Source organism: Haemorhous mexicanus, chromosome 1 (genome assembly GCF_027477595.1).
Source record: "Haemorhous mexicanus isolate bHaeMex1 chromosome 1, bHaeMex1.pri, whole genome shotgun sequence".
Classification (NCBI taxonomy): Eukaryota; Metazoa; Chordata; class Aves; order Passeriformes; family Fringillidae; genus Haemorhous; species Haemorhous mexicanus.
In genome coordinates this window covers 124881502-124898261 of record NC_082341.1, presented here as the reverse complement: position 1 = coordinate 124898261, position 16760 = coordinate 124881502, and the positions used below count along the sequence as shown (strand labels likewise).

Genomic DNA, 16760 nt, shown 5'->3' with positions numbered 1-16760 from the left:
TAATTTTCCTGGAATATCTCTGGATTTTATCCAGAATAGACTTCATACGTCCAATTAAGAATTGCTTGAATTTAAAGAATTGTCAAATCTGGGAAGAGCTGCTCTCTGTTTGATAAAAACTTAAATATTTAGGCTGAAATGTGAACTATTTAGGCTGAAATATGAAATACCATGCCTCGAAAGATTATTTTTACAGATAAAGGAACTTATCTTCATATTTGGTTTCAACTCATAAACAGAGTGGTATTTTAACTAGAGGTATCATAATTTCTGGCAATTCCTATGAATTCTTGAGCAACTAAATTGGAGGCATGTTCCTGTCAGCTGTGAGGGATGACTCTGCAACGTCTAAAGTGAGGAATAGCTACAAGGGCTGCTCACTAAGTGCATGAAGTAAGCACTTAGTTTTAGGCATATAACTGGTCCCGAACACATGTGCTTCAGTTAAGCCTGTGCATAAATACTCCACTGAATTATTACTAAGAAAAGATGGTATCAATGGGGAGATGGCAAAAAAGAGACAGCTTTGAATCAATGCTCTGGTAAGACAGGTTGATCACCAAGTGCTTTTTGACTCCTGCAAGTATCAGGAGGTTGTTCTGGAATCTGGCGAATCCATGAGTGATGTTAATATACCATAGCATAATTTTAGTTGGGTTTTAGTGAGGGCTCAGGGTCTGGCTGTCAGTGGCTGGCCAGCCATCTGACACTTCTGGCCAGCTCTTACCAATGTATGTGTTTTTATTCATACTCTGCAGCTGGTCATAAAGCTGACCTATACAAATGTATGGTCTGTGATATTTATTTTATGAGAACATAGATACTTGAGCCAAACCAGACTACACCTAAAAAGCCCCATTCTAATTTCCTTTACAATATTATCTGTGAGCTGATTGATGGCAAGTGTTCTTTCAGTATGGCAAATAGATGTTCTTTTGACTGAATGCTGATATGATAATTTGATAAATATGAATATCAATAATAAAATTAAATTCTTATGCTAGGTTTTTAGAGGGTGAGAAATAGGAGCACAGGCTACAAAAAAAGCTTTTTGGATCAGAGCCAGAAGAATCTTGTACATTTACCACAAAGCTGATGTTTGGATTCAGCAACATGTCTCCAGTGACTACCCGTAAAACCTCAGATCGCGGTAAAATACACTGAGACCTAATCTAACTAAAATCTCACAGTACAGTCTTCAGGCATTTTCTCCAAATGAAACATTATTTCCTCAGGGTAGTTTTGGGATAGAGTTCCTCAGGAGGAAACTCAATATTATGCATCTCTAAAGCTGAGACACATGAAAAGAGAGCACAGGGAAGGTGCAGCTACAACGTTGTACCTGTCTAGCACAGTGTGAGCTCATGTGCACGCGTGTCATACCAACACGGGCAGCACGACACATTTTCCTGCTCTGCCCACTGTCAGTGGTGCTCATTGGAGCTGGCAGAAGGCCACGGATTTTACAAGTTTCAGACCTTTGCTGTTCACAAACTGGCAGGTAGTGTCGAGCAGATGGTAGGAGATGTATCCCCATAAAATAAACAGACCCATGTCTGGGTTTCACTGCTGAGTCATCCAATCTAAAAGATGAACTTTTAAACACAGTGCTTCACAGTCCTCATTTTGGAGGGTGGTTCTTTTTTTTTTTATTCTATTGGGAAAATAAAAAAAAAAAAGATTGCAGTTTGTGTAATTTTTCTAAGAGGACAAAAATGCATATTTGGCTATGGATTTGATACTGATTATAAATAATGGATTGAGCAGTACACTGGAGACATCCAGCCTATCAGTCACCAGACCTCATAAGGTAACTGTGATCTGGGAAAGAGTGTTAGGTCCCAGAAGTCAGAATTATGCCTTAGGAAAATTCCTATGACTCAGACTGGAGAGAAAAAGAATAAATACTTATGAATTAACTCAACTCCTTAATTACACGTTTAGGTAAGGGAAGAGAGAAAGAAAAAGTATAAATGAAAACACAGTTAACATGGTTTTATTTGATATTTGCTAAGTATCCAGAAGAATTTCATGAGTGAGAAGATGGAATGAGTTCAAGAAAAATAACCTGCTGGAGGATTTAAGAGCAGCTTGCCTCTAAACCTCCTGAACTAACATATATTCTTGTCTCAGGTTATTCCAGTGGAAAGCTGAGAAGAGATTTGTGTCATGATAAGGTTGTATTAATCCAGAGAAACATTTGTTCACATGTTATTTTTTCTGCTCTGTTGGAAAATTAACAAAGCTTTATTACAAGCTGACACCAACTGTTTCCCATATTAAAACAAAAGCAAGGTTATGCTGCAGATGAGTGCTGCAGATGAATCAATATTTCTGTACAGTGTAGCTTATTACTGAGAGGGTAAATATATATCAATGAATTACAAAAATACCCTGCTAACCATTTACGTATTAAAACCCATCAGTATCCACTGCTAAACCAAGTGGGCTCAATCAGGTGACCACAGTAAGTTACACCATGTAAACTGGTGACAAATTTGGCATATGAACTATGAAAGAAACCTCCCGTTCCCATCATAATTTCTTGAAAATTTTCTCATGTGGAGATGTGGAGGGAACACAAAGGAAATGTTTACCCTTCTCCAAGCCCCAAGCTGAGCAGGGAGCCCACCAGCTCCTGCTCCCTTTTCCAGGGGAGTGAATCTGGTTGATGTGATGGGACTGTCTGTGCTTTGGATGAGCACAGATCAACAGCTGGGACAGGGCAGGGGCTGAAATCTGGTCTATACCAAAATATGACATGGGCAGGTGACCCATAACTCACTTAGAAGTTCATAAAATTAGCAGCACTTCCCAAGTTACAAAGTTGAGGAGGAAGAAAAAAACATGAAATCCTCAAGGCCAGGTACTAAGCAAGCAAAAAATTAAGAGCATGTACTGAAGGAACATCTGGAGGTCATTTAGTTCATCCTCCTCCTCAAAGCAGCAACATTATTAGGTTTGGATGTATCCTGTAGTGGACTTTCCACAGCCTCTTTGGGCTCCAGTTCTTAATCATATTTATGGTAACACTTTTTTCCATGTACCTCTTTAGAATTTCCCCTGCTGCAACTTGTCTCTGACTGATAGACCTCTTGCTGTGCACCTCCAAGACATACCTGGGTCTCTCTTCTCTAGAATTAGCCATTGGTTAATCAAAGGAAACAATTAACTTCTTCCTTTGCGTTCTCTTCCCCTAGCTAAACACAGCTCTGCCCCTTCTCAGTACCTCCACCCCATCTCTGGGGTCCTCCCCTGGACTTGCTCCAGCGCACCAAAGTCCCGCTGCTGACGGAGATCCCAACTCAGATGCAGCATTCCAGGTGCAGCCCACAGGCACCAGGGAGAGGCGAGTGCTCACTTCCCACGACCTATTAGCAGAGCTCCTGCTAATGCAGCTCAGCAGGAGCTCCTCTCCTTGGCACGGGCTCACTGCTGACCCATGTCAGTGACTGCTGGAACACAGCTCAGGAGTGAACACATCCCATGCACATCTCACTTCTGAGATGTTCTCAAGGAGGTGGGTGAGCACTTGGAAACTGTCCTCCCATTAAGGAGTTATGCAAAAAACAGCAAGGGGGCAGTGACCTACAATGTGATCTACAATGGAAGTGATGCAACATGTCAATGGTGCTAGAAAAATTAAATACATTAAAAACTAACAGTGAAAGTATTTTATATTTATATTTTACAGATGTTTAGTATTTTCTCTTTAACTCCGCCGATTTTTTAGGTTGATCTATTTTCAGATACACCTTGGGCATTAAAAAAAAAAAAAAAAAAAGAAATTTGAAACTTTTGATTTAAAAATTATTATGCTAGGTTCCTTTATTTTCTTTTAAAGAGAAAATAAGCTGAAGCAAGTATCCTGAGTACCATAGCCTTGGAGATTTTGGAACTAGCAGATCTCAGGATCGCACCTCATTTTAATACAGGAAAAATTTTTTTTCTTTTTCAGCTTCCTTGTGTTCTCCTTTTCAAATAAACTATGTATTGACTAGAGTAAATTTAAATTAAGAGCAGCTTTTAGTGCTGTATTAATTCCCCAAATGCTTATTCTTAGTTTCAGACATTTAGCAGCAGCTTCCCACAGACCAATAATTTCACTATTTTAGAATCTGTCAGCAATCACTCATTCTGTGAAAGTAATTTTAATTTAACTGATGTTAACTGCAACTGATTAGAGTAAACGTAGGATGTATTATAAACGACCATAATTTAAATGAAGATTTTATTTCTATATATGCACCTATGTAATTGAAATCAACTATACAAATCTCAAAAGAGAAAACAAAGTTAATTCATGCACAGCAATATTTTCTCTTTTCCAAGAGGTGCAAAATGACTAGAGCAAATCTGCTGCAGGAACCTCATATTAAACTATGATGGCTCAGAACTGCACACTGGATCATGCTTGGACTAAGGTACATTTATTAACTACTAACTTTTTTCATTTTAAGAACTTCTCTACATGGAAAAAATCCTGCAGGTACTTATTTCATGTTGCAATGCCTCACTGAAGTTCATGTTAGTCCAGTGTTGGTCTTTAAATTCACACTTTACCTATTCTATGACGGCTTTCTTGTGAGCACCACAGGTAGTCTGTCCTTGACAGAGAAACTGGCCTTGTTTCCCAGGGCAGCACGAGGGTGGAGGGAGTGGGAGGAACGGGTCTGTGCCCCACGGGCTGAACGACCCCAGAGGATGCTCCATCCCTCATGATGCTCTGCCCAACAGAAGTTTTCCATAGGCATATTTAACTTCAGCACCCCTGCAGGAAGCCTTCAGGATGTTGGAATTGTCAGGGACAGCCTTGATCTATTTTTTAAAGAAAATAATGTGTACAAACCAATGGCTGTGTCTGAAAATCGTTCTCAAGGAGGTCAGCTCAGCCCTGTCTTTCATCCAGCTGTGAGGGAGGGCTCCTGGGCTCTGTGCAGCCAACACATCTTCAGCATTGAAAAGACCTCGATGAGAGTTGTAGGTAGGAGACCCACTACAAACACTATTGCTTTTGTAGCCTCCTTGCTGCACTTCTTCCTTCACCCTTTGATCAAACTGGATTCACCATTTTGGGCTGGTCTACTGCCCTGGGCTGAGAACAGGCCTGTGAGCAGGGTTTCCTACTGCTTCAGGCGTGGTATCTGGTCAGGACACTTAACCTTTTCTATTCATATGTGGAAAAGTAGCTATTCCAAACCTGGATTTTGGCATAGGAGGCAAAAATATACGGAATAATTGCAAAGAAAATATTTTGTTACTTTAAAATGAAACATCTTAGCATCTAACAGTCTAAATTACTTCATTGATCTCCTTTAGTTTTTATAAAGCATTCAGATTTTCAAATTTAATCTCTGTTTACAACAGCAGTGCTTGAACTCCTGAAAACTTTGCCCTTGGGTGAGACTGCGATATTGTGTATATCCCTTCAAAAGTGGCTGCATTTAAGGAGCATGTGTGAGGTAAGAGCCGTGACAGAGGACCCGAGCAAGGATGTGACAGCCGAAACATTAATCCAGTTCAATCTGTGATTAACCGAGAATTACTGTAACCCTAGACTCCACAGGAGGCGAAGGGGCAAGGCAGGGCCGGAGCAGGAGCCTTTCCCTAGGCGGGCTCCCGGGCCGGCCGTGCCGAGCGCGGCCCGCGCGGGGCCCGGCGCCATGGGTGGCGCGGAGCGAGCGGGCCCGGCCCGGCACAGAGCGGCCTTTGTGCCCGCGCTCCACAGGGCCGGCCGAGAGCTCCGCCAGGCCCACGGCTGCCGGCGGCGCTCTGAGCAAACATCTGAGGGGAAAGCGCAAGCGCCTGCCTGGGAGAAATCACCTCACACATCTGCGGGGAGGTGTGTGCGGACGGGGATGGACTGCAAGGACGGCAAGGCAGGCACAGGCCACTTGCTGGGGCCCCCAGCATGTGCCCCAGCGTGGTTGGAGGTGGTGTCAATGAGAAGGATGCAGCTCACTTGCACATCGCCCCAGTAAATCCATCTTCATATGTAACCATAGGTATTGCATTAATTCAGGATGGATTGAAAAGAATTTGGAGTCAGAATTAGTTTTCTTAATTTAGCTCTCTCCCTGTGCGTGCACTGCAGAGATGCAGGTGTAAGCATAGCAGTCAGGGGTGCAGTAATTTCTGGTTTTATGAGCAGGCAATTATACCTTTGTATCAGAGTCAGGTGTTATACTGAAATTACTAAGGCTGCAAAAAGAAAAAGTAATGCTTGGGTATGGGTATCACTGAATCCTTACAGTGACCTGAAATAGGGAGTGTTTTTGGGCAAGGGGACCCTTCTATTTAAAGGGTTTCAATAAATATTAAAGGATGATGATTACTAAGCGTGCTGCTCAGTTGTTCATCCCAGCAAATGAATTAATGTGTAGCCTTAGGAATAACCAGCTTGCTTTGGAAATTCTGAACTAGCCCATTGAGTACAAGCTTTCATAGCTCAGAAAGATTCTCTCCCTTATTAACAATTATCACTGAACTATCTTGCATATTTATCAATGCACGTGATCAAAGAAAAAGTAGTCATTTCATGTTATGGTTGAGCATGGGAGTTTTACGATAAGCTCTGCACTAAGACAGCAAATGAAGGACCAGGTCTTCAACACCTTGAATTTGACCACTGCTTAGAGAAATTTGTCTGGTTTTCTTTTTTTTCTGAAGATACTAACAACAGAGATCTTTTAGATACCTTCACAGAGCCGTACTCTTCAAATTCTTTTGACCCATAGTGTAAAACGCGTATTTCCCTGTGACACCTAGAAAACTGCAGTTACTTGTGGCTTACCTGTCCTGGTTGTTCACAGGCTGTCTGGTATCTTGCTTGTTGACATAATTCTTTTACTCTCTCGTACTTTGGTAGTTGATTAGACTGCTGAGTGTTTTTGTTGGGTTCCTCCTTCTTGCGTAGAAATTTGCTTATTAAAAAAATAAATTGGAGTGTTTTAGACACATTGTTCTAAGCCCTAAGGATGAATGTAACTTGAACAGTGAAGCTACTTGAAGGTTTAATGCCTTCTCAGGGAAAAAAATCCCCACATTTCTGTTACTGACTTTCAATGTAGGTCACATACTGAAAAAAAGCCTACGGTGACTGGCTGAAAATTGCCAGAAGATAAATAAATGCTGCTAAAATATGTCTAGCTGGTACAGCTCAGCACCTTTCATACATAAATGTAGGTTTTTACAAAAAGCAAAATTCTTTGAAGCAATACTTTCTTGGCTGGAAAACGGAGCTGAAGACACAACAGGACTTTTATACTCAACACAAGCTTGGCTGTATCTTACATATTACGATGTGTCTTTCATGCACTGCTTTGTAATACATCAGAAAAGGTTTTCATAATCTGTAAAGTTATAAAATATCAAAAGGAAATTGCTGTAAAGTTTTTATCTAGAGAAAAGTTTCACAGCAACAACTGGCAAGGTAAGAGAGTATAAGGAGTTATCAGCAAGGAGAGAAGCAATTATAGTAATGAATCTCAATTACACATAAGTCTTAGCTAGAACAAAAATGAAGAATGCTTCTAATACATTATAGAAAATACAAAATCAGATGATAAAAGGATTCTACACAGCTGGATTTGAAACCGAGACTTGGGAAAAAAATTATTTAGATGACAAAAGTGGGCACAAGCACAGTATTCGGGAAAGAGGCTAGGAGAATCACCAGAAAAGCATGCTTTCAAATATCTTCAGAGAAAGGGATTTGGGAGCACAGTAGATTGCAAAGGCAGTGGTGGGAAAGTAGGAAAAAAGTCATGCCTGTCAGTTTGCTTGCAAAATTTACTGCTTCTCTGACCATAAAAATGAAGAGGAGGAAGCAGAAAGGAAAGCATGTACAAGGGAGTATTCCCAGCAGGCAGTCTCTCCCAAAACTCTCTCACCCCTAATAATTACCCTCTTTCCACTAGAAATGTGTCACGCCAAATTTTGGTCTTCTTGTTTGTTCGAAACCTGAAAGTAAAATAATGACATTTACTGCTGGCACTGAAGTACACCACTATAAGTGTTAACAAATTATTTTTGAAAAAACAACTCTCCACTTACATATACACGCAATTTTATAGATCTACTACTTAAGAGACTCTTGAAATGGGAAAGCTGTGGTCGTTGCCATGACACAACTCATTTTCACAGAATCTGTTTTTCCACTCAGCTGTTGATTTACTTAGGTGTTTGCTTCTGAACTGGCTAAAAAAGGATCATGGGACCCACCTGTTTCCAGGTCTCTCCAAGTCCAGTAGCTTTAGGACAGATTTGCCATCCATATCTGGAGGTGTGTCAAGGCCTGCTATATCCAGAATTGTTGGAGCAAGATCAATATTCAGAACTATCTGAGGCACACTGCAAATCAACAGGAAAGGTCATAGTTGCCATGTGTTCAATGTGTAAGTCTTCACATTCTCTTGGAAATAGAATGATAATTAATACTTATCAGGGCTTTGAAGATGTAAAGCTCTACAGAAGTGCTAAGTTTAGAAAACCCCCTTTGAAGTCTACAACTCAGAATGATAGGCCAGTACTGCAGACTGACATCACAAAGAAAAAGTTAAGCACGATTAAACAAGGAGGTGCAGCAGCAACACTGCTCTTATCTTATTGACAAGGAGGGCATGATGCTGAATGACAGAGTGAGCAGTAAAGATGAGCACATCGTTTTTAAAAGCAAAACCCAAGTCTAACCCTACAAGACTATGCATTACAGTTTTCTCATCTGCATTATAACTTGTTCATAATATGCAAAGTGAAAAAACTGCCTGTTTATGAGACTCATTGCTCTGCAATAATAGGGCATCCTTTACGAAATGAAACTAGACAGAGTGATAATTACATGTTCTCAGAAACATGTTACATTAGGCTCAACAGCTGTGCTAGAGACATAAGGGAACGTACACTGATCCCGGCTCCACACTTGGACCACGAATAAAGAAAGGAACTCGAATATCAAAGTCATACGGCATTGACTTCCCCTTGACCAGTCCGAACTGCCCAATGTGGTATCCATGGTCAGCAGTGTAAATAATGTAGGTATTCTCCAGTTCTCCCATCTCTGCAAGCATTTGGTGTAACTGCAACCCAGCACAGAAAGAACTCCGAGTTAAGTGTAGCAAAGCATGTTTTGTGCAGAGTCGTGTATAACCATCATTTATAACCCTTAAATACAGAGGACCAAACAGGGCATCAATGACATAGCTGACACAGATTCTGGGGTCTGGCATTTGTACATCTTGCCTTTACTGTGCTCGACCTTCCAGTTCAATTTCACACTTGACAGAGGGGACAATTAAACAGCTCCAGAAAATTAGAATTGAAAAAATGTGGTAATGGTGGGGTAGTTTCCTTAGTATGTTCAAAATTCATTGTGTACTCACACACAGCTTGTGAAAATAGTCTGCTACAGCTTTAGGGGAAAAGGTACTAAGATTTGATTTACTGTGCTAGTCTACAACTTTCCCATTCCTTACAGTTGTGGTCTTGGGAAAAAGCTGTAAATTTTTATTAAAGTTTAAAGAAATCTCTCTAGGGGAAGATCTTTGGTCATGGTGCTTGATTTTGGAACAAAAAGTCATACAAAGTAAACCTAATAGTTCATGTATCATGTTACCTATAATTAGCAGTGCACTGCATTGCCTAACTTCTGCAAACACTTGTAGACTGACACCTGAGTTGCTGTGATTTGCCAGTTCCCAGATTTCAACTGAAGGATAAACTGTGAATGGAGTGTGTGAAATGAATAGAAGTTGTCATGTGTGCACCTGTGTCTATCCATGTGTACACACAGGTGATGCATCTTCTGTTAATACCAGGCTTTAAACTAGGCCCAGTGACTTTTTCCTTTAAAAAAGCCCACTGGTTTTTTGACCCAGCAGTTGAAAGAAGAAAGCCAGGAGCTTGGCCTCATGTTGCAGAGAACCAGAATTCAATTCCACTGGGAAAAAGTGGAATAATTCCTCATAGTACAATGACTTTCCCCAGAATGTGGTTGGTGAAGGTAAAGAAAGAATTAATTAATTTAATTTTGTTACCGACTAACAAGATTGTATTCACAGCAGTGTCTTGCACTCACTCTTTCCATAGAGTCGTCAACTGACATCAGGGTCTGAAGTCTTTTTCGCTGCAGGACATTGGTAAACTCCATGTGGATTGGCAGCATGGGCCCTGTGTACTGCATAATCCAGTGCTTATCCATGTTTGGTGCATAGTTATAGCTGGGAGTGCTGGAAGAAAAGAACAGATCTCAAAAGTTGTGCAGCGTGACGGGCATCAGAGGGAGATGGGAACTCTTCCAACACAGAAATAGCCAATAAACAGTTAAGTCACAAATTCCATGTGGGGTCTGACAAATATCAACAAACATCACTTCAGTGGCTTTCCAGATTCATTGGGCCATGTATCACCTCCTCAAAATGTTTTAACCACTTGCTTTCCAAGCTTTCTCTCAGACTCAAAGACCACTACAAGTACCACGTTAATGTTTGGGATTTGCCAAAATCTATTTCTCGGACAAACCTGTAATTATTAAAAAGGTTTATCTGAATGGTGCATCCCATACAGATAAGAAAAATTAAGGAAGTTAGAGATTAAAAAGGACTTCTTACTTAGTACTAAGGTATATTGCCCTGGTACTTCCAGTAGAGAAATTACCTTTAAATAAAAGTCAAAGAAAGATATTTTCCAGTGGGATAAAGAAATTTTAGTAGTCAGTATAAAGAATACAACCAGTGTTACAGTTAGTTTTACACTAAATACTGTTGAAGTGTTATTTTCAATGTAAGTGCAAAGCACAGTGCATTACAAGCATAAAATGAACCATGACAACAAAACTGAGCTAACACTGCTATTGATACTAGTACAAAGAAGAACTATGGCACAGTCTCCTATCTAAAGCAAAGAATGATGCTTTAGGAGTTTGCACAAACATCAAAAGGAATATTTAAGAGTGGTGTTCTATCCACAGCTAGTGTATTTTTGAAAGATATCCAATAAGAAGCAAGAATCTTTTCCCAGAGGTATCACCTTGGGAGAAAATGTGTGGCAAAACATGTGTCAAGTAAATTTTCTCTACAGAGGAACATGTTGCAAAAGCTCTCCATCATTCTTGTTTTTATGCCTAGCATACATGACAAATACAAGGTGAAGAGAAACCAAGCAATATCCATTTCCCATAATGGTTTCACCTACATACGAGCAGTTCCCTTCTCTAGAAAGAAGAATCTAGGCTTTGTCATTAAGTTCTCTGGGTTTTATTTCTCCCCTGTTTCTAGTACATTGCAGTACACGATACATGAACCAGCAGCATTACATTTGAAAATTAAACATAAAGAGAAAGTGAAAAAGAACTGTTGGGTAATTAGATTAATTTGATTATTTTTATTCTCTTTTCAGTTTACAAGAAAAATGAAATTCAATATTAATTTGCTGTTTAGGTACTGAAAATTATAAAATGTGTGTTAACAAAAGGTACATTTTTCTGCTGAAATATGTATGTGTAGTTGTCTTTTTTTATAATGAAAATATCAGAATACTGTATAACTTAGAGTCATAGACCAGTTCTTCTCTTAGGTTTTATTTTTCTTTACATGGAAGCAGTTGATTTTTATATCAGATATCGTATGTATAACCTTTAACTACATATTCTGAAGACAAAAATCAGCTGAAAGGATAACACAGTAAACTGATAGTCAACTTCAATAAATTTGTGGAGTCCACATTCTAACTGGAGAGCGTTATTTGAGAAGTTAGGTAGAATTTGAGAAGTATGTCTTTAATACACACATCAAGTTTTGACTAACCTACTTAATCATTAGTCTCAAGGGAAAAGAGAAGTGATGCAACAGTGTCACGGGACTTTGATAGAGATTAAGAAGTATGAAAAGGTTAGCTCCCCACTGAGCAAAGACAAGCATAAATTAGAATTCCTTTTCTGTTGAAAAATCTTTTATTTCATGTTGAAAAGTCATAGTTTTTGTAATTTCCCATGGTTGAAGTCTGATTTTTAAAATTAATACTGTCATAATATTAATAAGATTTATGTCAGGAGCACAGCCCTCTGTGTTGCTGGCTAGCCAGCAGTCCTAGCAGAGGGAGACCCTTGAAGAAGCAAGCCTTAGGAATTTTGTCACCTACCATTTATCAGTTATCCCACAGAAAAGAAGGATACTTTCAGTGCAAATTTTTCTCTTTTTCCTTGGAAGTTTGTCAGACAAGATGTTTTCCCATGAAAGAGTTCATTTTTGATTAATCAACATCTCCTAGTAAAACCCTGGTTTTTTTCCAGTGGGGTCCTGAGTGCCCCAGGCACAGAGGGATGAGGTGGCTGTGAGCTGCGCTCCGCAGGCAGCGCGGTGACAGCCTGCTGCTGTGCCAGGAAGGAGAGCCAGCTGCTGAAGCAGGCTCAGGTCTTATGTTCCCAGGCTATTGTGAGCAGCCTCCTCCACATAATGGATAGTTTTAAAAAGCAGCACTCAAGGGTTTAGCAGGGCAGTTAAAACCTTTCACAGACACTTTCCAAATGCATTTTGAATTTTCTGGGTGAGAAATGCAGCAGGCAGAGAGAAAGCAGAATTTTCCTCCCAGGCAATTCAAGGAACAGGAACCTTCTGTGAAATATCCAGTGTCACTGGCTGATGGATAAATGTGAAACAGGGGTCCATAATGTTGGAGAAAGAGTACTAAGGAAGAGACAGAAAGGGATTCCAAAACCTTTCATCTTATACACATTCCCTGTGTACCCCTGTTTGTTGGGCCTTTCAGAAATCCACCAGAATGGCACTGGTTACCAGGCACAAGATCTGACACTGCCCTCAAATTTATCTACCTTTTTTTTTTTTTTTTTGATATAAATTTAACCAACCAACCAACCAACCAACCAAACACTGCAGATGTAAATCTTAAGGATATTACTGCTGACTACTGAAAACTTTTCCATGTAGACAGAGCTCTTCCTGGTCAGTGATAATAATTTTATATCGTGACATTTTTTCTTGAAGCAGCTGGAGATATCAGTTAAATGTTCAGCTGTTGTAAGTCCTTGAAAGTCATTACGGCATGGTGTGTCACTGTTTCTATTTCTCCAGTTTTGTCAATACTTGTCTGTATTGACAAGTACTGCTATAAAGTATCACTGACATCTACATTTCCTTGGTTCCTCTTTGCACTGGAAGATTGAAGTTGAAGATGTGTACCCTGTCTTCCATGGCCTCCTCTCATTCGTGGAGTCCATCTTGTGCTGAGTTCATTAGCTGATCCATGATCAGCAGACAGTGCCAGGTAGCCCATTATTTTCAGGTTATCCATGGCCTCCAAGTCTGGCAAGTTGCTATTGTAGTACTTGTCATTCCTGTAGAATATACTAATTTGGGCAAATCTAGATTGCTCTGTTGCTCACTTTTATTTGTCCAGCACATACTGTGAGGAACTTAATACACAGAGACCACTTGGCACTCCCTAACAGATCTGTTCTGGCACTGGAAGACTAAATTCTTAGAATTTTGAATTGATACCCTCAGTAAAACTAACAAAAAAAATTCCAACCGTTATGTAACAATAACAAATGCTGAGCATAGGCACTTTTCCATAAAAGCATACTCATAATGAGAATATTTCACCCTGAGATTTAGTGATCAGTCACCTGTGTGAATAAGTTTAGAGAGAAATTTTGCAGTGATAATCAAGTGATCTACAGACTATGGAAGGAATAAAAATTCATAAGCATTAGTGCATTTTTAATAAGAGATTATCCACAAAATCTCTAATTTGTCTGTAAACATCTGTTCAAGTAGATACTTATGTTGAGAGAAAAGGAGCAGTATTAGCAGTCACTGCTGCAATCAAAAGGCCTCAGTAACTCTCTCTGACAACATATTTATTATATTCATACATTTAAACTGTAACTTCTAAGTTAAGGAGGCATCTTATTTGGCTTTTAAGGTACCACAATAACTTTAATTTAGGCAAGAAACAATAAAAATGCCCAGCAACCCAAAAATGGGTGCTTGTACTTGAGAATCTATTAAAATGGGCTCCCCAAACAAATAATTCAGAAGCAAATTTCACTAGCTTCTACTAGAAACTGAACTGAATTGTCATATTCAATGAAATAAATGGAATACAGCCATTTTGCAAATCATTATTACAAAAAGGTATTTTAAGTTAAGAAAGAATTGGGAGAGTACAGCCTGTTTTAAGAGCTTTGAGAATTTAGTACAACTTTAAATTAACATTTGCTTTCTAAAAAATTAATCTAAATATATACATCTCTAACAGATGGGATAATGTGGAGAGAAACAAGTATGTTTCCAAACATTTGTTCAACTGCTCATAGTAAAAATCTGTGTTTGCCCCTATTTACAACCTTGTAATTCCCTCCTGTTTCTATTCAACAAAAGAAATTATGTTCACAAAAATACTGCCTAAAAATGTTGGGTTTGAATAATTCCATAAAGCTCTCAGGGGGTTTGATCCCAAAAGTGTTTGGCTAATCTTCTGTTTGGATTGTGAGTCCTCCAGTTAGTGAAAATAATACAGTACTTAGATACCCCGAGAACATTTTTATTTCATAAAAATAAAAGTCAACAACATTTTAAAGTAATACCTTTGGTAAAACTGATTGAGAAAAATGAATAGTTTCTGTACAGAATTAGCACCTCTATTATTCTTTGAAATATGATTAGGAAACATGGCACAAGTGGTCATGTTTCTTCAAGTGAAAATAAACAAAGGAAGCAAATTCTTTGTTTCCAGGGAAAGTAGACTTCCAGGTTTAGACACTGTTCTTGGAAAGCAGGATGCCTAGGTTCTGGGCAAAATTAAAAGTAAAAAAAAACCAAAACCAAACCCATAACTAGTGGCTATGGCCATTATTAATGTGAAATTGAATTTCACCACTCTGGGTCTGCTTTTTCTGCCTTTTAAAATGGCACTCTTTTAAACCCAGTGATATTTATAGATCTGGATATGTGGGGTATGAAAGTTTCACTCCCCAAGTGTAACGCAACTGCTATATTTTAGAATAAAGAAGTGAAACAGTTGTTGCCTGTTAAATGTAACACCTTTTTCATTTAGGAAACATCATTTGTTGCTCCTGCAGAAGTTAATTGTTCAACTAGAATATTACATTTCTATTTCCCAGCATTTCTTCTTGTCTTTGAAATCATACTCACAATGACGCGTGTGATGATTGTGATCACTTATCTCTAAGTCAGGAGTCCAAGCAGGCCTCGGGCCAGCAGTGACACTGCCCACTGACATGTCAAGATTTATTACTGATGCAAATGCATGAACCCACTCTAATGGCCCCATGTCCACATTACAAGAAGTGCCATTGTTACTGACAGATGTTTGAGACTTGGCCTCAGTGATTCCAGATGCAGCCACCTCAAACCCCAAACTCACACTGAAGACTGCTCTGGGGATCCAGAGCTACAACATTTCTTTTGATGCTTCACTATTGCAGACCTACACACCTGGTATATCAGCACCCTTCATATGATCTTAAATGGAAATATAAACTTCTGCCTTTCATATCACCTAGTTTTTCTTAGCTTGTGAAGTTTTCTCATCTATTCCAAGATAGATCAGATTCCATTTCTAACTGCTCCTCCTAATGTTTCTAGCTTGGCAATAGGATTGCTTCCAGGTAGTCATAAAATCTGGCTATGAGTCCTCCTGCCAGCCCAAGTATTTCAACTCAGCACAGTCAGCAGTGGTTCAGATTTCCATTTTTTACATTCTTCAGTAAACCTGCCTCCTGCAGATTTTTGCTTCTAATGTTTGTTTACTTCACAGCTTATAAACAGCCTAGGTCTGATTCACAGTTCCCCTAAGACTGGTTCACACTGGAAGGTAAAGGGAAGTTAAAGTGCCAGAGGCCCTGAGCATAACAGATAATTCAGGCTTTCATCAGAGCATCCTTTGAGTCAAAGCTTTCCAGCTCAGCTGTCTGATGAAACAAGATTGTCCTGTAACATAACTTCATATTTAACAATAATGTTTCCAAACATCTAACAACTCCCCTCCCTAACAGATGATGTTTATTACCACAGCAAAAATCTATGTATTGCTTTCATCTAGTACTTCTCTAGTCCCATTTTCTTTCATGGAAATAATGTCTGGGGATAGTTAGAGTACCTGAATTAATATGATTTATTTTCAGAAAATATTTCACTTATTATGATGATAGCAGCCAGGATAAACCTTCAGAAATATTTTTAGATGCCAGAAATGGGACATACATTATGGAGAGGAGAAGTGGGAGAGTGGGAGGGGAGAATGGATGCTTAAATACAATAGTCTGCTGCTTCACAAATGATATAGTTTGTGTTTGATTTTAAACTGGAGTTAATAAGAATTAACAGGAATAATTTAATAAGTAAACAGTGTACACATCATTACTGTTCTTGTCTTTGTAAAACTTTCCACGCCACTCCAGAGCCTGTTTGTGCCGAGGAGGACAGGACTGTAACATAATGATGGCATGTAATGCTTAATTTTCTTTATGTCTTTGATGTATTTTTCATAAATCTTAAGGACTTTGCTGCTGCATTCATTTGATTTAATTCTTGCCATGTTGATAAGCGAGGAAATGAGACCAATAGACGCCCACACTTGAGGGCAGAGCTCTCCCCGAACTGGAGTATTTCCTGCCATGGCCACTCCCTTCTTTATATGTGCCAGTGGAAAACTTATTCTAAACAAACTTTTGGGCTGTTTTTTGATGTTGGCTTTGTTTTGTTTTGTTTTAATTTATGGAG

General features: G+C 39.2%; 1 protein-coding gene across 18 annotated transcripts in view; it reads right to left on the bottom strand.

Annotated features, from left to right (window-relative positions):
* Positions 1-16760, bottom strand: part of SULF1 (sulfatase 1) — a 185162-nt gene that overhangs the window by 23672 nt on the left and 144730 nt on the right. For 17 of the 18 annotated variants that reach the window (XM_059861906.1, XM_059861952.1, XM_059861897.1 and 14 more), the window contains 5 exons: positions 10076-10226; positions 8902-9077; positions 8224-8352; positions 7906-7962; positions 6794-6923 (listed from right to left, as the gene is read on the bottom strand). In XM_059861906.1, coding sequence (XP_059717889.1) covers positions 6794-6923; positions 7906-7962; positions 8224-8352; positions 8902-9077; positions 10076-10226 — 643 coding nt within the window. Of the gene's footprint in view, positions 1-6793; positions 6924-7901; positions 7963-8223; positions 8353-8901; positions 9078-10075; positions 10227-16760 lie in introns of those variants that run through there. The other variant, XM_059861985.1, reaches the window with a different exon arrangement.